Below are 27,030 nucleotides of genomic sequence, written 5' to 3'. Positions count from 1 at the left end.
GGTTAAAGCGCCGGACATTCGCTTTTCGTCCTCTCAATTTCGTAAACAACACCCCTGCCACGAGAAGGCAGTGAGTAGGACTTCTGTGGCATAGGCTGTATACATGTGGCCATGTGAGAGCATTTCGAGAGGGAGGGCGGGCCCACCCCACTCTCGGCCATACCAGGGCATTTGGGACAAATAGGAACAATAACGGGACGGATTTGCATGCATATAGCATACAATTCTCTTTGAACCTAGCACACAACAATAGCATCATGCACTGTCCCATCGCCCTTGGCAGATCAGGCAACCCGAAAGTTACGAGAACACCATCAGGGCATGCGACAGGCTAGGTATCTAACAATCACCAGATAAACATTATCTTGTCATGTTACATACTCAGACACTTAAAAGAGCATACTATAATGTAGGTTATTTTGTCAAGCCTATATAACTTATTCTAGATTCTGGAAAGGCTAATTTATTTATTCTTCTTCAGTCACGTTTTGACCTTGATAATTATTCACTTATCAACCTTGACTGTTTTTACATTAGCGTATATGTGTGTACATCTTATTCTACTCATCACATGTCTGTAGCTCGTGTGACTATAAAGATTGATTAACGCTTGATTAAATCGATTTGACTTGCCCGCCATCTCCACCGCGCGTCATTTCGCTTCGTTCATCTGATTGTCTGTCCAGATCAATGAATGTACAAAATAAATGTATTCAAACATCCATTCTCGTATTTGACGTATTTAATTCCGTTATACACTCATTTTTTGAAATAAAAGCATATACACTTTCAATAAGTAATTCATATTATAGTGTATTCTACAGTCTACTCTTATTCGAATTAGTGTCAGCTTATAAGTAACATCACAGATCGTAGTGACGTAGGCTTTTTGAAATATTGGTAGATTACAGACGCTGAAATAAATCTTCTATTTTTCCATTAGTCATAATTAATCCAATATAGACATAAATTTCGAAAATAGGTTGAACCATAATTTTTTTTTAAAAAAACAGATATTTATTTGTCTTTCTAAATAATTATTAACTTCACTTGATATAATTGTGTAAATTGTGAAATCTCTAACTTTTAACTACTGAACAAGATATCAGGTTGCCTTAGGAAAAGAAATTTTACTAGAACAAAGTTTGTAATTAAAAAAAAATAGATCAGATAGAATTATGTTTAATCTATGAAAACAAGCTTATGCTTTCTCATAAATTTTATTCAATATTTTGTAAAAGACTAATTTAAATTTTCATACAGATGATTTCCCTTAGTTACTCAAAGGCAGTAAGAACAAGGATTTAAAGATAATAACATTTATTTTATTTTAGGGGCTTTTTAGTTATGTGCACTTATGATATAGATCCCAAGATTTTAATATCTAGTGATTTACAATTTACTTTCAGATTCCTGAATCGAAGGGACAGTCGTCTAATGGTTCTCCAAGCAAATTCTGTCTATGATGTCAATCATCATCGAAATTAAAATAATATCCATTGACCACCCAACTTTTCATTTAATTTAACTCATTTGTTAACTTCTGACTCATCTTCTTTGTTTGTATAAAACCGGTCAATTTAAGAAGTTCAATAAATTAAAACTATAAAGGATATACGGAATTTCTGAAGGAAAAGTAATATCTGGATAGTTATGGCAAAACACTAACAATCTATTTTGTATTAGTCCTAATGAACATCTACTGATAATTTTAAGTTAAAATTGTAGAAGTAACAATCATTATTTAAACGAATTCGAATAAAAACAACTGGATCACTCAGGCGATTTTCATTACAAACTGGTTACAACTGGAGAATCATTATAAATCAAGAAGTATTTAATAGCTATTTTGTCTAGTTTTAAACATTTTAGCAAAGCACACTGACAACATCTATGTGAAATCGAACTTAGGAACTTTAGATTTAGTACAATTCGATAGATGAGTGAACATCTAACAGTTCTTATTGCTAACTTTAGTTAGTTTGCGATATGATGCTATCCCGATCCAATGACGTTCGGTGAGTCTCTGTCTCAATATCCACCTGATTGGCTTTATAGGTCAAACCTATGTCTTTTTAAGACTGATCTCAAAACTAATCACTACTCAACGCAGGATTGTTTCCATCAGTACTAGGTGAAAAACTGAAGACTTCATGTTCTGTGATAAGGAATTTCAGTATATTAACAATGACAGTAGATCATCACAAACGAAATTTTGATCTGTCTGAAACTATATCTTCAAAATGTTATCTAGACGTAAATAGAAAACGGCATTAATGGGCAAACTGTCATAACTTGTGCCCTATCAGTATATAACTTAATGATACCGCCAATTAAAAAACAGTGACTTATCGACCTTATCAATGACGCGTAAACCCGTACGAGCAGTCTAGAATCATTATCGGTCCTTCCTTCCTTCTACCCCTACCTGTTGAGTCCATAACATCAATCTCAGCCTCTGCGATATGAATTATGTATTTCAAACATACTAGGTTTATATATAAACCAAACATACCACATTGCACCATAAAATAGAAAATAACGTTTGTACAAGATCTAGCCAAAGTGGCTGTGAATGTGGGAGACTGTAAATAATAAACTGGGCATAACTCAAGAATGCTAGATCGTATAATAATAGTCTATGAGTCAAAATAAAGCTTACAATAAGATGAACATGATTATGTACAGTTTAATTACTTAACAATTGTACAATAAAAATATATGTATCGTATTTGCCCATTAACAGTTCTCATAAGCTAACATTCATAATTCTTATCGTGATACACCACAAACAATCTATCAAACTGCTTTTTTGTTCGTAAGAGTTCCATGTTAATCTTGACTGATTCCATAAAATGCAATTTTTAGTAAATAAAACCCAATCTTTTCAAGCGAATCGTTTATTTTTCATTTCTATTTCTGATAAGAATCTATTTAGTTTTTACACTGACAAGTCAATAAATTATAATACATAAGTAAACACTTAGTTTATTCAACGTATATGTAATATATTTTTTTAATTATGGATTATTGTTTTCCTTTTAAAGCAACAATTTCACGAACTGCTGAGGAGTTCCATACTGGGACGAAACGGCCATCCAGTGCTTCCAGGTTTTCCATGGTGGTCTAGCTTCAATTGACTCATGATTTCAACTAGTGAAATTACCAAAATCTCCACAAAACCCCTTCTGACAATTTTACATACGTTTAAAATTTGTCTTACAATGCTTGACCCCAATAAAAACAGCTTCCCAGTTTTTTTTAATTTTGAAGGGAACAGTTGTCCGATACAAATATTTGCAAATTTGCAAATTATCAAAAATAGTGACATTCATTCAAACCTATTTATTGAAAAACATATACATATATACATGCCGATTAAATTGTAGTTTAAAACATTAAAACAAATTAGATTTTTGTTAGTTTTGTAAATATAAACTAAAATATTTGTTAATTTTCAAGATGAGAATATACACAGTTTTACATTTCAACTGTCATTTAGGACTAATGTTTTGTTTTGTTTTTTAGTTCAGGCTATTAGTCATATGAAAATAAATGATAAATTTTCATACTGTTACACTTAATTGAATTTAACACTGGAATAATGTTTGAATTGCTAAAATTGCTGTCGGCGGAATTATCATTTCAAAATATTTTATAAATAATAGATTTGTTATATCCTAGTGAAGATTGAATTACGGGTAACTTCTGAGAAATATTAATGGACTAATATTATATATATATATATATATATATAGTATAACTATTCAGTAACTAGATTATGTATATCTATATTTCTCTTATTACAAGCTTTATTTTGATCTATAGACTATTATGATACAATTTACTATTCTAAATGATACTGATTTTATTGACTACAATCTCTCATGCTCACAATCACTTTTTGGCTTGATTTTCTATAAATGTTATTTCCTATTTTATGGTTTGATGCGGTCTGTTTGGTTGGTTTATAAACCAAGTATGTTTGAAATAGATGATTCGTATAGTAGAAACTGTTATCGGCATTCTGGACTCAACTGGAGGGACCAATAAGGATGCTAGCTGCTCATATTGGTCGAACGTCATTGGTTTGGCATAGTACTAAGGTTGAATAAGTCATATTTTGATTGGTCACTAAATCACGTGATAACTAGCCGGGCTTAAAGATACAACAAGCTTTAAATAAGATTTTTCGTAAAATCGTTTATTTGATACATAAGTTGGTTTAAATATTTCCTTAAAAATTTCTCCTAGTTACATTTCTTAGTGTTTTGTAAATAGTAAAGAATTTTAACTTCTGCTTTGAGCTAAAATATATCTAATTTAGTCATTACATTCTAGATAAACGAAATGTATACCATAGTGACCATAGTAACTAACGATGCAACCGATCATGTTTTCGATATAATGAGTTCGTTCACAATAATTTATAAATAAACAGAATAAAATTTCATTGAGTTTATCTAGTCAAGCAGCTGTTGAGCCCAACTCACCATATAAAAGGAAAGAATTTTCAATTTGTCACTGACATTATGATCCTCATTTTTACTTCTCCGTTATTTGATTTACTTCAGAAACGTCATTGTATAAACGTATTGAGGTGATTATTTTCAATTTAGTTAAATTCTTTAAAACAACTTTACAGTTATTATGTAACCTATTTTAATAGCTTTTCGCTTATCTTACTCCTTTTTCATCTATTTGATGTATTGGAAACCACTCATCAATTGATAATCTTTATAAATGAACGCATTAATATTTATATCTTTTGATTGTGCGACACCATTCACATGTTAAACGCTGTTAATAAAATCATTTTTTGTAAATCTAAGATTAGGCTTTCACCATTTACGATGAGACGTGCCTATTTCACAACTATTAAAGTGACCAAAATATATAACCAATATTATATATATAATTATGAGATGACAATTGTTAGCAGATACTTAGCATTTTGTATACAATCTTCTCAATTCGCCCCCCCCCCACAATGCTCTTTAAACCAGATTGTATATTCAATCGCAATAATTTGAAATTTCCTTTGGTACTTCCTAAAGATCTTTCTGATCATATAAACTCTTATTTTATTTACAACATTAACCGTTCCGGATTTATGTATGGATTCCATCGAATCGGTTAAGCACATAATGTTCAAGAGTCTCATTCTTTTTTAAAGTTATCAAGATACTTCTAAAATTATGTTAATGTAATTAATCTGAAACTTGAATACACACACGATGGGTTAATACCAATCACAATGTCTGACAAAAGATAACCGACCTTCAACTCTCTTTTGTAATGTCTATCTAGAAAGTAAATTTGATTAATTGGTTCATTAGAATCATCAACTTAATGAGATAATTGCATCTTTAAAAAATCAGGGCAGTAGAATCGAACTTTTATTCTATTAAATTTTTCAGCTACCACTGTTGATGGAAGTAACATTGCTCCACACAATGACCCAATATTTAGATGTTTTGACCTTTACAAAACAATACCTTTTATATAAGCGTTATGACGTAAGTCAGTGTTTAAATCGGTAATTGCACTCTTTGTAATGAATTGTTTACCTCTAAGACTTCATATTTAAATCAAACAATCAATCCAAAAGATGATCACTTCAAACCAAGAGACACTTAAGTTTGAAGATTGTGTAGTGTCGGATTCTTACACAATGGTTCAAGACCAACATGATTACGTCTCCATATTAGGGTTCTTTTACTTAATACTAAACAAAACACTGCGTTACATAACATCGATATATATATATATATATATAACTTCTATTCATTGATTTTCAGGATCATAGGACGAAATTTTTTATAATTTTAAATTTGTAGTATAGTTTCACTTCAGGCATAGAATATAATTTATATTCACTATTCATAAACAAACATTCATTTACCCTGGTAAGAGGTTTAGAATTGTTCTATACAATTGGTATTTACCAGTGCAATTTAGTCTAATCATAGCATATATAGGAATTTTTTGAAAAGTAATTGAATATCAGTATACTAATTCATGTAATGTTTATAAACAGTTGTGTAATGCCAAAATATTATTATTGTGTGTACGAATCATTCTTGCATAGTTATAGAAATTACTCATCAGTAGTATCTTTTGGAAATTTACAGTTTTATTCAAATCACAACAATCTTTGCATTGAAAATATAAAATAATGAATCCTGTTATCAATTCTTCTATATAAATTACTCTGATTTAAACAATCTGAAAAACTTTACTTTCTATTTCTCTCTTCATGAATACTAAATGTTTGAAGAATCTGTGTGTCATAAACTAAAATCGACCAAATTTCAACATCGTTTCTTATGCTACTTTTTGATCTCTTAAAGAGATTTCCTTTTCCCTTAGATCTATATATTCTGTAAATAAATGTGGATTAATTCGGAATCATTTTGATCTACCAAACAGTAGTCCACTTTCAAACACCAAATACCTAATAAATGATGATAAGTGTCTAAATGACTTGAAGTTAATCACTTCAAAACATATCCATGAATAAAACTTTAAAAATAGCATGTTCTCATTGTTGTGTTCCAGATCAGGAATGTTTAAACCAACAATAGTCAGATAGGTTTGGGATCTAGTAATATACTATCAGAACAGAACTATTGTTTTGATAAAATAGGGGGAAGACTTTGCTGGTCGAACATTTCTGCTCATCAGCAAAGCCCTCAACCAAATTTTTTGTGAACCGAGTCATTGATGCACTGAGTAAATTCACGTCACAGAAATAAATCTACTGTTCGTGTGCGGAATATTCAACTAAGCATGACTAAGAGTTATTTGTAAGGTAACAAATGACGAATATAGGTCATATGTTAACCCTTTAACCCACCAAACCAAATAGTCATATTATTTATCAATAGTATTAAGCGTTTGCTATTAACCCTAAACCTCACAATAGGCTTTAAAGTATATATTGTTTCCTTTTCATAACATAATTGTTCGAAACACTTTATTAACCTCGAATGACTTATATTTTCTTTCCTTGGAATATAAATTTAGCTGACCTTTTATTTTGACCTCGACGTTATAAAATCTTTAATAAACTGATTTTTCCGAATGCGAACATGAACTAATCGCCAAGAAATGGGGAAGTCAATCGATTTTTGCTAATAAATGACCTTAATATCAACCTGATTATCGAAGCCAGGTTTATTGGGTTTATTCGAAAACTAGACAATTCAGTCACCCAAAGCAATACTTTTTTAATTTGTGTGGTACAAAAGTATAATTTCACTACTATTGCTACAAATAATAACACTACTTCTAACGTTTGTTACCCCTCGTAGAAAATAGGTCGCCGACCAGGATTCTCCGACCAATACTGTTCTCGGCTCTCCTTTCCAGTTACTATTCATTCTTTTGATGTCTCCCTCGAATTTCTAAATCAGCGTGTTTTTAGTTCTTCCACTTCACCTTCTACCTTTAGGATTCCAGGTTTGGGGTGACGTCTTGATGCAGACTAGTGATCTTCGCAAAACATGTCCTACACACACCCAGCGTCTTTTCCTAATTTTTTCTACAGCTGGAAAACGGTTTGTTCCGTCAAACTATCTCTCAGCATTTCTGCAGCTACTTGATTGGTCCTTCTAGTTTCTTACATTGTCCGGACATTCAACGTACCTAAAAGGGACATCGACTTCGTGATTTACGAAAAATCTCGTCTTTTACAATGAGGCATCATAACTCTTCTAAATGAAGAGCCTTCAACTCTCAGTACAGAGTTTAAATGGTTTAATTTGTTTTTCTTTCTGGTTAGCGTGTTTTAGCAAAGTCGTTTTCTACGGAATGAAGTTTTGATCATATGTTCAAACCCGTCTTCTCTCTGAGCTTGGGACCATCAGTAGATCTGGAATGGCTACAGGTGGAGTTATAGTTTCATAATAAATGAAAGATTTCAAATAGGAAAATGTGAAAAATGTTTCATTATAGAAGAATCACTGTCAGGATACTATGAAGTTTATGTGTTTACATGTCTTATCTCAAACATTATTTCCAAATTAATCAATACTGATATATTTATTAAATAAGGCAGGAGTAATTGCAACGGTTGAACTCTTAATACATTATTCTTAAACGTTCTACTTGTCATATTTTTTTGTAGACACAATATTTCATAACATTACGTGTGAAATACAGATGAATTTTGTCGTATCTTAGAAATACATTTTTTCCTACTAAAATAATGTTGCTCAGATAGCGGAACTGAGATAAAATTATAAAATCAAAGTACCGGCTGATTCTAAAATTATAGTTACAGTGAACATCGCCTTGATAATCAACCGGCCTATTTGATTGACTGGTCAACTATTAAGTCATAGATGAGTTAGATAGAAATTCGAGAAAACAAGACTTACATTTTTGATGATATCAAGACGGTGTTTATTTTGCACCGATAAATAGTATTTATATTTTTAGTATAAAAGAGCGAACGATAAAGATGTACTAATACTAAAATGCTCGCTATACATGTGTCGGATGGGAAGAGGACAAAACACGTACTCGTTTTTGAATATAATCCTAGTCATTCATGTTTGAGTTACATAAGAGTATACTTTAGAACTACAGAAAACTTCATAGAAAATCAGTTAGGACTAGATAAACGGCGAAGTGTAATTGCTTTATTGTTTGTCTATAGTTTAACAAGGTAGCTACGCTAGAATGACATGTAGTCATCACCATTTTCGATTCATTGAACAATCTCCGGAATGACTGAATAAGAAAGTAATAGAGCCTACCAAAGGTTAACTTGGTAAAAAAATGCTCAAATTCAATCATTATATATAATTTGCCAGTAAAATGTTTAATTTATAATAGCTCACAAATTATATCTTTTTCTAAATAGGAAAACACTCGCAAACTTTGCTAATATATTTAAATAAATATGTTGAAACGATCTGTCTAGGTGATGTGTAGACGCAGGTATTGCACATGCAAAAATCTAAGGAATTTATATACACAATAAGTTATCCATGACAATAGAATTTACTTCGACTGAAGTTAAATGCAAACAATGATGTCGTTTTTCTTTTATTTTTTTCTTTAATTTTCGCTTCTAACTCAATATATTATAGTTTATTCAAGTTTTATTCGATTGAACATAATTACTGAGAAAATATTTTACTTTTATTCAGTAGTCTATCGAATGGAACGTTTTTTTCTTATCCCAATGGAATTCAGGTTATTTATTATGTACACATCTTTAAATGTTAACAATTACAAGAGAACAGAAATGTATTAAACTTTGTTTTGAATAAATCGATTAAATCATACTCACAATTGTTAATGAGAAACTTTATGCCTCAACGTTATTATTTTTTTATAACTTTAAGTTAGAATTCTTAACAATGGACTGAAACAAGTATTATAAAGATAAAACCTATGATCATTAACCCTTAATCGAAATATAAGTGTGTGAAAATACCATACATATAATTACTATATATTATAGATAATCACTATGTAATCTGTCAAGATTTTTTTAAATATCAAATTGTAGCTTTTTTTGGCTAAACAAACATACTTAAATAAATACATTAAACTAATAATTCAGTGTATAGAATACCCTACTGATCGAAGATCAGTATAACATAATGATCGATGTTGGTTATGATGTAATCTCAAAATAATTACATTGATTTACACTGATAATTTCAAGATTAAATATTAATTATTTATTAAAATTTAATTTATATGCCACTAATTAAAAGAGAATAAAAATTCATTATTCAATCATAAATTTCAGCTATACCTTACTTTCTCGTGAACTTACGCCCATATTTTGATATTATTATTTACAAATTTTCATATTAAGAGTATTGCCAACAAAATACCATGATAGTAAGACAGCATGAACTATATATGTCTGCCTTAACAACAAATTCAGTCAAATTTAATTGTAATTTAGTCTATTAATTCTTAGATCATTACTGCTCATATATATATATATATATATATATATATATATATATATATATATATAGATAGAGTGATTTACTCTGATTTATTTGTTTTATAGGCGATAATTCATGTGTACGTTGTCTACGTAGTTCACCGATTGCATCTTTAGTTGGTTTCATTATTGTATTATTGGGCGGTGGCGCTTTTGGTGGAGCAATCATTTTTGCAAGACGTTATTTAATTACACTTTTAAATGCTCCTAATCTGTGAGTTGTTTATTTATCTGTATGTTGCATTAAATATATTAATTTTTTTAAAAATAAAGTTGATTTGCCCATTAGAATGGTTAAGCTTTTATATAAGTTGAAAACTTTTGTATTTTCCAATGATGTTTTAGGAAATGGAATATAGTTCAACGATGTTTATACACAATATGTATAACGATAACATAACATCAACAACAGTACAACTCAAAATGAATAACTTAAGCCTATCCAAGCTTTCCTCACTATGTTCTCCCATATTTATGAAAAGTTACTTGCATCTTTTTTGCATACATCATTTCAACAACATTCGAATATGACATTTAAATTTCGGACACAAAACTATACCTTATCTTTGTTAGTACACACCTAAAAGCACACCAAGCATTCTTAAGCTCCCCATGAATGGTCGGAAATATAAAGCGTATATTTTAAAAAGTGTATTTATTTTTACATAGATATGAATATCTTCACCTAATAACCGCTTTTAGATTGATTCAAGATCAATACTTCGTGTTCCAACAGGTCATCAAGTAGTAAGATATGAATTAGTGCATATTTTTGTGACTTCTCCTGAATCTATCGACAATCTTATAGAAACTGTTTATTGCCTACTTATTCACTCACAGAATTATTTCTAAATAACATTCTTCCTTCTCTAAAGAAAATTCAATCCCTATATTTTCACTTCTCTTTTTCCTAGTTTCATCCTAAAACATAAATAATAATTACATCTAATTACTTTGTTTGTTCAAGACTCAAACAAAAGGTTTTGTATTACATACTTTAACTGACCAATGAATCTGTAGGCATAATTATCCTAAGGAGAGGGTTTCTGTAGATAACAAACCATTATTACATCTCACAAGTCTGTTGAATACATAATCAAATGTCAAATTATCAGAATCATAGTTTCTGTAATTAAGAATTTTGAAAATTTTTAAGTTTTGTATGCATAATAACTACAGTTACTCAATAATTAATATCACTGATATACAGACTCCAGTGATAGTTTCAATGATTTTTGTTTATTGTCAAATTTGAGATGAAATGTTCAAATACACGCATATACATCAAGGCTAACGAAGTCTGTACACTCTTAGTACATTCCAAATCATTATGATATAGATTTTAAATGCAGTTTTCAAATGAAATCTAAACAAAATTGTTTTGTGATTTACACCTTCACAAAAGATACGGCTAGTATTTCTGTAGTAAAGATTTCTTTTAACTGACCTATTTCAATCACTTGTCATGAATTTGACTGATAATTTATACCAACATAAATAATAAATAATGATCAATCAGATGATTATTATTACTATTATTACATCAGTATACAGTATGGATGGCTTAAATCAAGTTGATATTACTCACAGGAAACTTTTTTATAACCTACTCTGCTGATACTATATAACTTTCAAATATTTAAACATTGCTATTATTGATTTGTAAACGTTTGCATTAACCCGTCGTTAATGTTGAAGACTGAGTCTTGGTCAGTCTAAAGTTATAGGTAGCAGCTATGTGAAAATTTACACTGTCGTCCAGATACATCTGGTTTATGAGTCCGAAGTAGGACAAAGAGTTCATCCTGGAACCCACTACTAACCATAAGCTAAGTATACTAACCAATGATAATCTACAAAATACCAAGGATTAGTTATTGTATATCTCAAGATCTTATTACTTATTTGTAGATTCCCTTACTTGGACTATGCTATTTATGGTTTAGTCGGAGCAATAGGATTATTCTCACTGTTAGCCTACTTATTATGTGCTCTGTCTTCCGGTTGGAATGCAAAACACTACTTTGAAAGTAGCCGAAAAGCATGCTGCGGAAGATGTTGTAATATGACGGTAAGTCTTATATTTTGTGAAAATTCATGTCAAAAGAATTTTATCTGTATTCTTCAGAGGTAACCTCATAATTCATCTTTGAAAAATAGAAATATGTTTGTCTGAATTAGATAATCACAGTTTCTAGGAATATGTCTATTGGTTCAATCAATCAGATGATCATTGAAAAACCTGGATTGTTTTCCCAAGTTAAAGCTGTATAAAAAGTAGGCCTTTAGACTCTTAAAATTAGTGACTGTTCTAATGACCGAGATTTCTAACTTCAATAAATTTCTTATGCAACATAGTTACGATTGAGAACCATACCACTATAAAAATTATCAGAAAATACGGGTAGGTTATGTAAACAAGTATAAGGTTTCGTAACTTTTGATTTTATATCCTTCTGAGGATGCTAGAAAACAACCTGCCATTTTTCTTAACAACTGTTCAATTTATAATGTTTTAACTAAAGACACTTATTTTCCTTAGGTTAGAGTTCCTTAGCATCACAACTCTTCTATTATAAACCTATCTAAATTTATTAGCTTTTTAGTACAGAAATTTTGATGGTCTTTGAGTAATTCCTAAATCAACATCATGTAAATACACTCTTAACTGAAAGGAATATAAATATAGTTAGTATTCAATCTTACTATTCTTAACTCTTCTTTTAGGACAATTGATTAACAGCAATATAATTTTTGCCTATCTGTTTACTTTAAAGTAATTTTTGAATAGAAAATCATTGATGTACTTGATTTCTTTATTTTGTTCCTCATGATTCACCTATCGTCTTATTTTCACTTTGATTAATAACTTGAAATCAGATAAACAAGATCCATGACTTGTATATGTTGTATTTAAGTGTTCAATGGACTTCGATTTCATAAAAATACTTACTTGCTTGAAATTTCACTGACAGAAATTTATCACAATATCTAAAACTGTACTAATTATCACTGAGTAAACTTCAAATAAATACAGTAATTTACTGTCAACATAACTTCGATTCCTAAAGTTAGTTTTCTTACTTCACTCACATAATAAAATACCCTTAAATAATCTTGTTTTTAGTTAAGAGTGTAACAAAAAAGCTTAGAACAAAAAAAATAATTATCTGAATACTCACTTGAAACCGTATATTTCGGTTAGATAGTTAATTTAAATGCTTCTCAAAATGTTTACACTTAGTTATTCATTGATGTTTACATTCACGATTATCAGCTATTTTACAACTCCACTGATTGTTAGTGGTCAGTAAACAATGGCAATTTAAATAATTTATTTATATTGTGCTTATCGATTTGTACTATTCTCATACTACTAAAAAAAATGTTGAAATTTTTTTGTGACCCAGTCAACTCCAGCTTTCAAATCGAATTACTAAATGTAAACTTTAAAGGCACCTAGTACGTATGAGAGGAGAAACTCTACGCTGTTTTTTCTGGAAGTGTACTTCGAAACCAATATATGGTGAGAAATATCTGATTCATGATAACCGGATCTTGACTATTGATTATTTCAGATACAATGGTACGATTTTGTCATTTTTCATTGCGTCCATGAAAAATGGCAGGCTTTTACTTATGTTTAATCTACCTGTAGATACTCCTATAAGAGTAGTTGGACAAAAACGGTTGTGAAAAGATTTATCTTGTCCGTAATTCTCTTACTCTATCAGTAGTAGTTTGATCAAGAATCTATAAACAACTGGATTGTATCAAATATTTCCTTATCTATCTAATCTAATCAGAAAACTGATTTTTGTTGAAAGATACCCATATGGGCATTATTAGTATGAAGAACTTACATCTAGAAACACATTTCAAAATGGTAGCAAGTAGTTCCTTTTTGGAACATTTTAATTAAGCTAATTAAGAGAAATATTTGGCAAAACTAATCCATTCATTAATTCCTCAGTAAAAATGACTCATAATAAAGTATACAAACAACAACAACAAGAAAAATAACAGAAAATTTGAAACAAATTTTCGGACACAGTTTATAAAACTGTAATCATTAAATCTGTAAATACGGTCATTCTGTCTCATTTAACGAACATAATGTTGATCTGGCAATTATAGTGATTACCATGTATATGTTTCTAATCGATAAAACGTTTTTCAAATGTGTTCAATGAATATGGTTTATAATTATGTTCATCCTTTTAAAATTAAGTTTTATAAATGTCTAAGTTCTTCGTTAAACGATAAACAACAAAACAAGAATAGAACATTTATCATTATTTTCATATGTAAATATTTATAATCATTATACCATGGAAACCAAATGTGTTTAATTAGCTGAATGTGAACACTTAACACACAATGACCTTCATATTAATGTACAGTTCAAAACATCTAGAATTAAGGGAAATAACATCTTTTAGATGAATCACTATCTATCTACAGTTCAAAACAAATAAAACTAATGTAATATGAAGACGAAGATTATCAGAACTATGTGTTCACATTATTATTATTATTACTCTTATCATTATCCCTATCTTCTCTTACCTCGTTTTCAGTCTAGTTGACCTTTTATTTTTATATATAAATGCCCTTAACAAGTATATGTGTGACCAGATTGTTCGAAATGTATTGCGCTAATATATCACATAGTTCTGATAATCTTCGTCTTCTTATTACATTATCGAAATTTATCAAAAGGACTAATTGTTTTAAATAAAACTAATCTGACCTAATGTTGAAAAAATAGATCAAAAATAGAATAAAATGTATGGTTAGGATCATTTTTATGAATAAATGTTTAATTCTAAGATATCTTTCATTAATTTTGGATTCTGATAATGTTCACACGAACTTTCATCCGAGTATCATTTGGCATACACGCAAATATACGCTACATACACATCGATAACACATAGGTTTTATCTCACGACATACACATAGGTATATTCACCCACTTGGGAGCGTAGATATTCACCGATCCCAATGAAAACGTATTTGCTACACCAAACTGACTGTTACACATTATATGCATATCATTCACACTGTGACTACCGCCCCAGTACTTCCCAACGCACACATAAGCACTCTCTCAAAGGAGGTTGTTGGTCACCTCTCCTTAGTATTTTCTACCACCTGTATTCATTATGTCTTCGACATGATAGACTAGGTCCCTCATTTTATTAGACATAGGGTAGACGATATTTCAGCGAACGTTTCTATTACACGACACCACACACATGTTGTTGTCATATACCTACACACATGAACTACATAGGCCCAAGAACGTCTGTAATTCTTATACATAGGTATACACAGCAGGTGACCTAGTGCGGTTAAATGGGCCCCGAGTTGAAACCCGAGTAAATCAAGGATACAATTCGGTGATTGATTAACCTGATCTCCGTCGTTGTAAGACTTAACGGTTCTTAAAAAAGAGATAATACAAAAATATTTTTGCTCAATCTGTATCTTATCTGTTGATTCCATAAATCAATGCAGAACATATTATTTTCCATGTACATTAAAGAATGTCAGAATAACTGCACATTTACCATCTACTAGGCTTTTAACGAATATTATGATGATGATCATCACCATCATCATCGTAATCCCTAATTAACAAATCTATCCACAAAACGTCAGTTATATTAGTGTACATCCCTTAATTGAGAACTACATCAAAATTTATATTTTGTATCTGTTTTTAAACTAATTGCTTAATACTATTAAGTTTACTCATCTTTATCTTGATTTTCATCTCTATATATAACACTAAAGTGTTTTAGACTTAATTATTATCACTATCACCATTATTTATTTCTATTTTGTTTATCTACGGATATTAGAATGACATACCCACTTTAATTACTAAACACATGCAAATATGAATCATCTTTTAGTGTTCTACCCTTTTTACAGTATTAAACAAAATAATCAGAAATCAATTTGTTTTGTTGTTGTGTTATTTTCTTTTGGAAGTATTGGAATACAATAGAAGTTTATCTATGCATCAAAAAAAGGAAAACCTTAACACTTCTTTTTACTTTATTATTGATGGAGAAAAATAATAAAACATACCCATATATGACATAGGTAATTTTCTAAAAGCATTTGAAAGAAAACACAACCCAGAACAACAAACACTTATTTATGATTCATTATTTCCGTTGTATTTCACTTCTTTATTAAATGTTCTTAAAGTATGTTCTTCTGATATAAAAATGATTCAGATTTCATGACAGAGGATAAACTGTTTAAATTTTTGTTAAATAAATTAAAAGTGTCCATAATAAGAAAGCATAACAAACAGTAACAGAGATTCAATAAAAATTAGTTTTGAAGTAGAACATCAAAAACTTAGTCAAGCAAAAATGAAGAAGAAGAAGAAGAAGTAAACACAATGCATACAGAAAAAGAAGAACAAGGAGAAAACAGACCAAATTGTGAAAAAGTCAACAAGAGACTTATTCTACATAAAAATGATGTTATAGAACATATAAGTTAATAAATAGTTCAATGTAAAATGAACATGTTGAAATAACTAAATCATCACATCGTGTATTGATAAGACTTGTGTACAATGTTAACATATATGACCGACTTTATTGTATGACTGCCTTAATGACTAGATAACCTTTTATTGATTTATTTATGATGTTTAGGTAATATTTTTAGTTATAAGAAAAAGAGAAATCAACGAAGAAAATTTTCTTTTCGACGAAACCGCTGAATTCTCTTTTTCTTATTCAATGGCACTATAGGTTATTTTTAGTTATCTATGTAGATGCGTTATATAAATAATTTAGACATTTCACAAATGGTTTATTGTGTCTAGGTTGGAATATAAAATTTATATTGATTTATAAGCTTTTAGCGATAGGTTTAATTTATAGACAATTTCATCATTACAATAGTTGAAATCATGAGTCAGTTGAGGCTAGACCACCATGAAAAACTTGGAAGCACTGGACGGCCGTTTCTTCCTAGTATAGGACTCCTCATTATTGATCGACATCAATTATTGAGCTGACAATACCAAGTTCAAACCCAGTTGTTTAAAACGTTATGACCTTGGTTCTCGATGTGCAATAGGATCCTTAATCCTGGGATGTACTGTGCTAGGGTAAACAACTATTCACTTTGTCATGGTTCTTCATAGTTTATCAATTGATGTTATTCTATGACTTAAATTTGTAGACAGATGAACTCTTACTGTGTGACTGAATTTTTAATTCAATATTCATATTACAAATAAAATCATGATTAGATCATAGTAACGTTGGACCAAAATGAAAGTTATGCAGTTATCATACTCAATAAAACACTCGATTTTTAAGTTACCAGAACTTATATATATATATATATATATATATATATATATATATATATATATATATATATATATATATATATATATATATATATATATATATATATATATTGTATGGATTAATATGTTGCTGTCCAAAATTTCATTATTTTTATTATTTCTGGAAAATAAGGGAGAGAAAAGAGTGTTTTTCTCTTCCCTTTTTATTCCCCTCTCCACTTTATGTTCTCTATGCCCAGTGGATAAAGGAAGTGAACTCGGATTATCCATATCAACTAATAATTGTTTACAATTTTTATCGTTATTATTGTTGTGTCAACATTCGCTTTCACCAATTCCTACTCCTTCTTTCTGTTTTTCTTTGTTTCATTCCATTATTTGCCTAATCCGTTGCTTCCCTCTAAAGAACTACTTTTCTAATAAATGTAACATTTTTATTCTGTTGTTATTATCTTTTTCTTATTTGCATTTCATTAAAATAAGAATTATCATTTTAAATTAGTCAGTCAATCACAATGCAAATAAACTGACTAACTCTTCTCGTGTTCATCAATCAGTTCATTTTAACCTACTTAAAGGAATTAGTGTCGTAGAATCTGTTATCAATATATATTTTGGTAATATTGTTCAAATAGAGAATAGATATTGAAAAAAGATATTTGTGACACGTTGTAACGTTATTTTTTTCTCAAACTTTGGGCCAAAATCACTAAATCTTTATACTCGATTCACGAAGCTTTAAAACTACATTGAAAAGAACTTCTGAAACTGTATTTTGTGACTTTTAGTACTAGAATCCCATATACTTTACTTAATACTTTATTTCAAGGTGACACATACTGTTTATTCTTTATATATATGAAAGTAAATTTCTTTCTAAACAGAGATGATAGCGACTAGCAATGGAATCCAGGATGTGCGTTTCGTTCTATGTGGGACTCATCAGCTGGATGTATCTGCATCACAGAGTTGATGTCCACTCCGGGACTCGAACCAAGTGCCGTCCACTTCAAACACCATCATGTTATCTACTTAGCTACTGAGTCCAGAAAGCTACTATCTTGTGCAATATGGTAAAGTTTAATTCAGTTTTGTATTGTTTGTTCAAATAGCCACCATCCATCTTCGCTTGTAATGTTTATGAATTAAGACAGCATCGAGGCAATCTGCAAAGTATGCGCATATGCCAATAGGAGACTGATCAATTGCAGTTCTAAACATCAATGAAGAGATTCAAACAACCAATGCGAAAATGAATTAACTTTATTTCTGCTTTGTATTTATTTACTTACTTATTTTTCACTTGTATTACCCAAAATGTTGGGTAAATTGTATGTCAACAAAAACTGATATCAAACAGTAGACGAGTTATCTTCTAAAGAAAAACTTTTTGGTCAACACTTATCGATTAACTGAGAAATCATGTCTATATATTTCTCATTGTTACATCACCTGATAATTCAAAATGTATCTAATATTGTAAACAGAAATGATTGTTTTAAACAATAGAACTGGTTGCATATCTTTGCCTAATATTTTCAAGATGTTATTGTAATAGTGCGTGCTTATATTTAATATTATTATTACCAGTTATTTGCATTTGTTTTCACTACCTATAATTTTTTCTATTTATATCTCTCACCTTTTAGCTTATCATACTTTTAGTGACGGCTGTCATATTATGGTCAGCTATCGCATGCCTAGTTAGTTACCCAGTCGTCAGTATTGCGCTCTTGTTATACCGAAATGAAGGACCTAGTCGTTTACGACTAGCCTCTGTCGGACAAATGACTTCAGCTTACCATGATGGTCAAGTGAATTTTCTTAGTCCAAGCAGTAGTTATACACGTGAAATGTTCAATACCAATGGGAAAATAATAAAACGACGTGATACAGAAGAATGGTTTCCTAATCATCCTAGTGATTTCGATACGGATGAAAGTACTATTGCCATACCGGATGATATTCAAGATAACCTTCAAACAGATCCATCTACTTTAAGTAGAGATCTAACAGCTACGGTGACGAGTCCAAAAATGGTCGATCAGCCACCACCGGTGATAAGTTCATTTGTTGATGACAATTTACCATCATCGTCATCATCGTCAGTACCATCAAAATCGTCTTTAAAACCTTTATCAAAAAAAATTATAAAACAAGTAATGAATGATGCTCTTAGTATTCCAGAATCTATCAAATTGTTTCATCAATGTAGTCAAGAGACATTTGATTTATCTTATTACGGTAAGAAAATCTAATCATCTTTATTCTTATGTTAAAAATGGAATCAGAGTATTTTATTTAAAACTTAATGGAATACTTTCACAGAAATGAAGCATTTGATAAACAGAACATACATATAACTTGTATTTATCAACCTTCTACTATTAAAATCTTTTCAGTCATATAGTGGCATCAACTTGAAATAAATTGGAGCACAAAATAGCCCTCCCATTTTTGTTCAAGAAAACTAACAAACACCCACAAAACCACTTATCTGATTGTAAATCGTATTTTTACTAGCGATGAGCATTTTCATAAATTTCCTGAAGTTCTTATAAGAATCAATCAAACTGGGAGCGAAATTGATTTGCTGATTATATATTTGAGAATTGTGTAATATTTCGCATTAGCTAAAGTTAATACAGTAAATCACAGAATGCTGACTCAACGATCTAAACCCATGGTATACGCCTCTAGATCAATAGATCCTGACTTCGACTGTATGTATTGGATAATTGTTATACGTTGCTCAAAATTCCTAAACTACGATAAAACAACTATGTTATTCCAGTTAGTTATATGTGAGGTTCTAAATCCGATATCAATTAGTGAAAGAGAAATTTTCTCAAATAAGATGGCTATTACAAAGACACTGTTTAAATATTTAGGCGTTTTATAATGAAGTATACTTTGATCTTATTAAACTTAATTCTTTAGAAGAGACTGTCAAGGATAACTAGTAAGAATCTGTAATAGTAGGTTTTGTAATAGCCGGTCAGTCAGTCAGTCATCAAACGAAGTAGAACTTTGTACGTACGTACATCAGTTCTAGTTGCCATACCACATTAGCACAGAGATATAATTGTCGATTCAAATCCGATAGTGGTAGAGGTAGTAAGAGTATAAACAGTAATCAGAAACATTAGGATTTGAAGATGTTATTCAAGGAGTATAATTCAGTAAAATAAATTTGGAAATACAACAAAAACGACATGAATAATTCAGAAGATTAGAATTTGGGAGAACACAAAGAGTGTGTGCACCTGCGCCATTGCAAACGATTTTGAGCCATGCCATTCAAGATCTTTAACCATCGATTGCCATTATCTCACGGATCCCAACCAGGTAGTCTACACCTACCAATATGACTCAGTCCACTTGTCAGTGATTTCATAGATTTGTGCCATATTTTGGTCTGGCCGCCCCTGGCTTTCTTCCAACCTACTCCTACACCATAAAACATCGCTCGTCGGGACAGTCGGTGGGTGGGCATACGTAACAAGTGTCCCAGCCATCTCAACTGATGAAGTTTCACTACGTCATCAATTGATTTGCCATCCTTACCTAGTACCCGTTTCTTAACAACTGCGTTACTTAGTCGGTGGTCCCATGATGTACGAACAATCCTTCGAAGACACCTATGATCGAATACTAGTAACCTACGAATATCCTTTACTCTTACTGGCCATATTTCATTACCATAAAGTAGGACGAAACGAACTGCTGCGCAGTAAACACGTCCTTTGGTTGATAGACGGATATCTCGCCTACGCCATAAATGACTCAAGTTGACAAAAGCTAGTCGAGCCTTTTGTACCCGTGCTGAGATTTCGTCACACACCAGACCACAAGGGCCGGTAGTCACAAGAAAACTCTTTTCTTTCAATCGTAAGAGAACTAACTATCTAAATGTGATTAATATATATAAAATCGATTTACCAATAAGAATTAAACTACCAAACAACTAACTTATATACTTTCATAATCTTATAATAACTACTTAATTATCATGGTACTAACGAGTATTATTATTGTTTGATTTCTTGATTGTATTAGAATATCTTTTCACCTTCTAATGTGCATGTACAAAATGGAGTTCTTTGATTAATTAATGTTTACTATCGATTTGTTTACAATATGAAATTGATGATGATAATAATAATAATCGTGTTGACATCTCAATTACGAAAGTTAACATTCTTCAAGAATAAAAGTTCTCGGTTTTTTTAAGTATAGACAATATAAAACGATCTTAGGAAAGAAATGTATTTCAATGATATTTCAACAATGAACTAATTATATTTATTCACAGTATTTTATCCTTTAAAATAAACCATTCGAAAAAGAAAAAAAACGGGAAGAATGATTTATTTCCTTTTCTTTCCATATATTTGTTTGTTTGTATCAAAAAACAAAAAACTTATGTTTACCTTGGTGAATAAAATAATAATAATAATAAAAAGAAGAATGGTAATTTTGAAATAATAGTACATTTTTTAGTTGTAAAAATGAAGATGAAAGACTTCTTCTCTTTATATAATTATCTCTCTATATGTAATTATGTATACAAAAGAGAAATTCAAGAAATGTTCGGTTGAATTAACTTTGTTTTTAAAAAAAATAAAGCTTAGAAAATTCGTGTCAATTGACGATAAAACACAAAGAAAAATTTCATTTATCTCTTTAATAGAACAGTTTAAATGTATTTACTTGAATGCTAAGTTACTAGGATACTGAAAATTGTTGAAATAAAACTGTTTATACTATGAATTCACTTGATATTGTTTGCTTTAATCTTCCCAATCGACGTTTAAGACTGCAATTGATCAGTCTGTTATTGGCATATGTACATCTTGTGCCATTGCCTCAATATTGCCTTAATTCACAAGCATTATTAGCGATGATGAATAGTGGCTAGCGGTGGAATCCAGAACGCGCGTTTCATTCTATTTGGAACTCGTCAGCTGAATGTCCCTGCACCTCAGAGTCCACCCTGGGACTCGAACCCAGTACCATTCGCTATCACGCTTATAAATTAAGGCAATATCGAGGCAGTACACACAGTATGCACATATGCCAATAACAGACTGATCAATCGCAGTCTTAAAACACAATGAGAAGATTGAAGCAAACAATACGAATTGAATTTAAATTCACCCCATTGCACAAGCAAGTGGCTATCAGAACTCAATAGCTGAGTGTGTAACGCGATGGCGCTCGAAGCGAATGGTATTGGGTTTGAGTCCCGGAGTGAACATCAACTTTGAGATGCAGATACATCCAGCTGACGAGTCCCAGATAGGACGAAACGCGCGTCCTGGATTCCACTGCTAGTCACTAGTCATCTTTGTTTATATTATAAGTTTATCCAAGTCATATGGTATTTTTCTTTGATAAGTTTTGTTCCCTGAAATCTTAAAACGTTAACTTCTTAGCCAATTCCTAGATTGTCACAATCTTGAACTTTCAAACTCTGATTGAATTTAGAAGGTGAAAATATGAAAGAATCTTTACTAATAGAGTTTGTTTAATTTTACAAAATAAAGAGTATTTATGAAGTTATGAGTAACCTTATAAACCTATAGAAAATTACTCAGATTCCGAATTAATTTGGTACTTAAGCAATTAGAGATTAATCAAAATTAATTTAAGATACTTTACGGCTTTTAATAAATTTTTCATAGAATTATGGATACCTTTTCACAATTTCAATAATTTAGTTTCACGCATAACTTATAAACAGTGATTAGGAGAAGGTTATTTTATCACTAAACAAATCTGTATTTTCGTCAAGTAATGTTTTCAGGCAAATGAGTAAATATTTAAAAGGTTTATTCTTTCTATCAATATTATCTGCATATTTATGAATAATGAAATCTATCATGATAAATTGGTGTGTGAAAGATATTACATAATGAGAGAAACTATAATTCATTTATACATAAAACAAACACAAATGAAGATTACACACTTTTAGATAAACAGTAACCCCTATTAGATTTTAGAAAAAAAGAAAGCTTCAAATGAAACTCAATAATTAAACTATAATCATACAAAAAAATGGATTAGTAATATTTTAGTCAAACTATAATCTGAGGATATCAGTTACTTTACGTTTAAGATTAGGAACTCCCAAATATTCAGATAAAACTACTTTAAATATAAACTGAAAAACTTTTAAAGACTATAGAACACTGATAACCTGTTCTGACTTCATTTTGAACTTCTCCACAGTGAGCATACAAACTCTACATAGCATTGACTTTGTAGTGAAACCATACAAATCTTTATAAATCATCTATATTCATTGTTGAAAATTGGCCATCATGCTTTTTTGTTTCCTTAGGTATATTTTCAGTGTTTTTATCACTTATTCATGTCATTCTACTCATTATTACATATTCTCTACATTACTTATTCGCATTTGTTCTATTTTATTTCATACCCATGAATTTCCATACGATTTACTTTCGTCAGATCAAGAAACTTATTTGTTCAATGCATCTTCATATTGTTATCGATACATAATTTAAAACAACCAGTCAAAACTAATATAAGATATTTAAGAAGTTTACTCAAGAGTTTTTAAATAACATGGTATATAATATATCTGTGTATATGCTTCATTATTGTGATCTTTGTTTTATCTTTTGTTTTTCAACTAGGTCTATACGATACTAATGGTTTACCGATACATATTGCACGAGCTAATTTCTCTGAAAGAATATATGATATTTTAGTCTGTGTAATTCTCGCTATCGCTGGTATATTCCTATTACTGTTCGGTTATGTAAGTATATGAGCGAAAATCAAATTCAACTTCTTGGTGAAATGATAAAATGTTATTTTGTATTTTCTATTTCAGAAAAAAATTAGGTGCCGTTTACATAAAGCTGTAAGATATTTTACTACTTACTATGTATGAGTAGTAAAATAAGTCAGACTTTGTTGGATCTTACAAGATATTATTCACTTGTAAGACAATCGTCTGATCAAAAAATTCATTTTGTTGTGAAAACTTCTTTATTCAATGAAATGAAAGGCTGTTAATCATATGAATAGTTTTTATTTAAATATGACTTATTTATTTATAAACATAAAGGTGTTTTTGTCCGTGACAGTAACTATAAATTCTTTTACCTTAATTATTTAATCTCTATATTGATCACAAGTGAATGAACTTTTCATTTTATCCACCATGTCACGGTAGTAAAAAAGAATGATCGTTTTCAAATGTCGTCGATTAAAATAAACAGGTGAATTATCACTAAACAACTGATGACGACAATAATGAACGGGTCCGAAAGTATCTTTGTTTGGTATTTAACAGCTGATTAGCCACAACTTCAATTGATATGTTACATCTACTGAGGAAAAAAATAAATAAAAATAATGCCGGCTCAGTGGTCTAGAGATTAAGCGTTCGCCCGCAAGACAGATAGGTCCTGGGTTCGAACATCGCGACGCGGGATCGTCGATGCGAACTGCTGAGGAATTTCTTACTAGGACGAAACGGCCGGCCAGTGCTTGCAGGTTTTCCATGGTGGTCTAGTTTCAATCGACTCATGATCTCAACTGTTGGAAATAATTTTATTTGTCAAATGTGTTTTACAAAACTTTTATTAACATTACTTAAGTTTAAATAACAAAAATACACTGAAAAAAAGGCAAATGGCTTGGTTTCTAAGATTAAACCTTGTAATAGAAAAACACGATGACTTTATTGTTGAAGCAGTCTTGTTTATCGTGGTGTTACTTTCAAATCAATTAATAACAAAATTACTTGCCGATTGGAATAAAAACAGTAAGAACTTTTAAAACCTCAGCCTTTATTTGCCATATTACATCAAATATTATCCGTAATTACAGTGTCAACTGTGAAGACTAACTAATAACAAGTAATCGTGAAAATACAGGAATTGTTGGATGGTGCATATGATTTTAGCAAGAAAATAATTTGACTTGACGAAAAGGCTTTCATCAAATTTCTACACAATGCTATAATCTTTGTTGCCTCATAACAATCCATTTTGCAATTTTGAGGTCTTTTATCATCCAGTTAAATTTAAAGTAATTTGGTTATATGAAGATCGTTCTACTTATTAAGTCGGAGAAAAATATGATCGGTAAAATAAATACAATTTAATGATACTATTGTGCATTTATTAGTATCGTATATATTGAATTACATTTTTAATATTTTTGCCAATAGTATGTTTTTACTCATATTTCTTATCATTTCAGATACAAATAATTATTTGTACTGCTATGAATTATGCTCGAATGCAAGAGGCTAGATATTATGAAACATCTGATGTTGGTGAAGAAGGTGTTGCATTACAACAATAAAATACACTTCATAAAAATAATTCTATAATTTCATTAAATATGATTCATTATAATTTCAATCATACTTTCACTATCCTTCATATATACAATTATCTACTTTAAAATTTACCAACAATATTAATGCATAAATATAGGAAAGATGTTCATTGCACATTGTATAGTTATTTGAATAAAATAAAGAATAAACACTTCCAAAAGACAGTTTTCTCAAGAACAAGATATCTCTATTTATGTTTCAGAATAATCAATATAATAATAACAATCCTCCTTATCATTAACTTATGTAATATCTCATTATTTACATCCAATTTTATGTTTTTACTTTTAAATCTATCATTATTCATGTTGTTCTTTTTTGTACTTGTGTTGTCTATCATGTTTGTTTTTCTCTTTTTAAATAATTATCCAGTTGAAAAAGAAAAAAGAAAATAAAGCAAACTAAACATTATTTAGTTGCTTATTTTTTCTTCTCTGTTAAATCATTCCATAACTTTTCATCATTTACCATCTAAATATTATTTCCTGTTAGATAATCAAAAGAAACAAAAATACTGTTCATCATTTGAAAATCTATACGCTACATTTTGATTGTTTAAATGACGTTCAATGTTTCAATTTTAAAAGAAACGAAAATAAGAGGGAGAATGATTTAATTATATTTCCGCTTTTTTTATTGGAATTCATCAAACTGTATTGCTTAACGCTTTAATTCATTTTACTTTATTTATATTAATTAAATAGTCAACATTATAGTAACAGACGAATACATATAAAAAGCTTCTTTAATATGTTCGATATATATATATATATATATATATATATATAAACATAGTTTTGTATACAACATATGAATGTTTATTTTTACCATTTCTTTGTTTGGTTCTTTTATTGATAAACAATTAATCAATAATAATTCTTAATTATAACTTTTTATTTACACAAGTTTAAAGTTTCATAATTTGATTTTTTTTTTGGTTTTGTTCTGTTGTTGTTCAATTCTTCATATAGTTAAAACAATAATCAATGATACTTAACCGATGAATGTTCAATTAATAATGAGAATTAAATACACATGAAGTTTGTTTCATATTATTCCTCATTCCCTCTCTTACTATGTATGTTTGTGTGTTTTCTTTTATTTTTTATTGTGCTTGTTTATTTTAATTGATTATTTTCTATAAATTTTTGTTGTTTTTTATAAGAATATTATTATTACTATCAATGATAACAATAATAATAGTAATGAAGTCAGAAGGAGTTTTGTGGATATTATAATAATTTCAATATTTGAAACTCCTCAGCAGTTCGCATCCATGATACCACCTTGCGAGGTTCAAACTCAGAA

The 27,030-nt window shown here is 29.9% G+C and overlaps 1 protein-coding gene across 1 annotated transcript in view; it reads left to right on the top strand.

The window, feature by feature from the left end:
• Positions 1–27,030, top strand: part of MS3_00008644 (uncharacterized protein) — a 30,343-nt gene that overhangs the window by 766 nt on the left and 2,547 nt on the right. The window contains exons 2-6 of the mRNA XM_051216983.1: positions 10,046–10,193; positions 11,891–12,050; positions 18,983–19,577; positions 24,002–24,126; positions 25,581–26,800. Coding sequence (XP_051073864.1) covers positions 10,046–10,193; positions 11,891–12,050; positions 18,983–19,577; positions 24,002–24,126; positions 25,581–25,685 — 1,133 coding nt within the window. The 3' untranslated portion in view covers positions 25,686–26,800. The remainder of the gene's footprint in view (positions 1–10,045; positions 10,194–11,890; positions 12,051–18,982; positions 19,578–24,001; positions 24,127–25,580; positions 26,801–27,030) is intronic.

Source organism: Schistosoma haematobium, chromosome 1, assembly GCF_000699445.3.
Source record: "Schistosoma haematobium chromosome 1, whole genome shotgun sequence".
Classification (NCBI taxonomy): Eukaryota; Metazoa; Platyhelminthes; class Trematoda; order Strigeidida; family Schistosomatidae; genus Schistosoma; species Schistosoma haematobium.
This window is presented reverse-complemented; position numbering and strand designations above follow the sequence as displayed.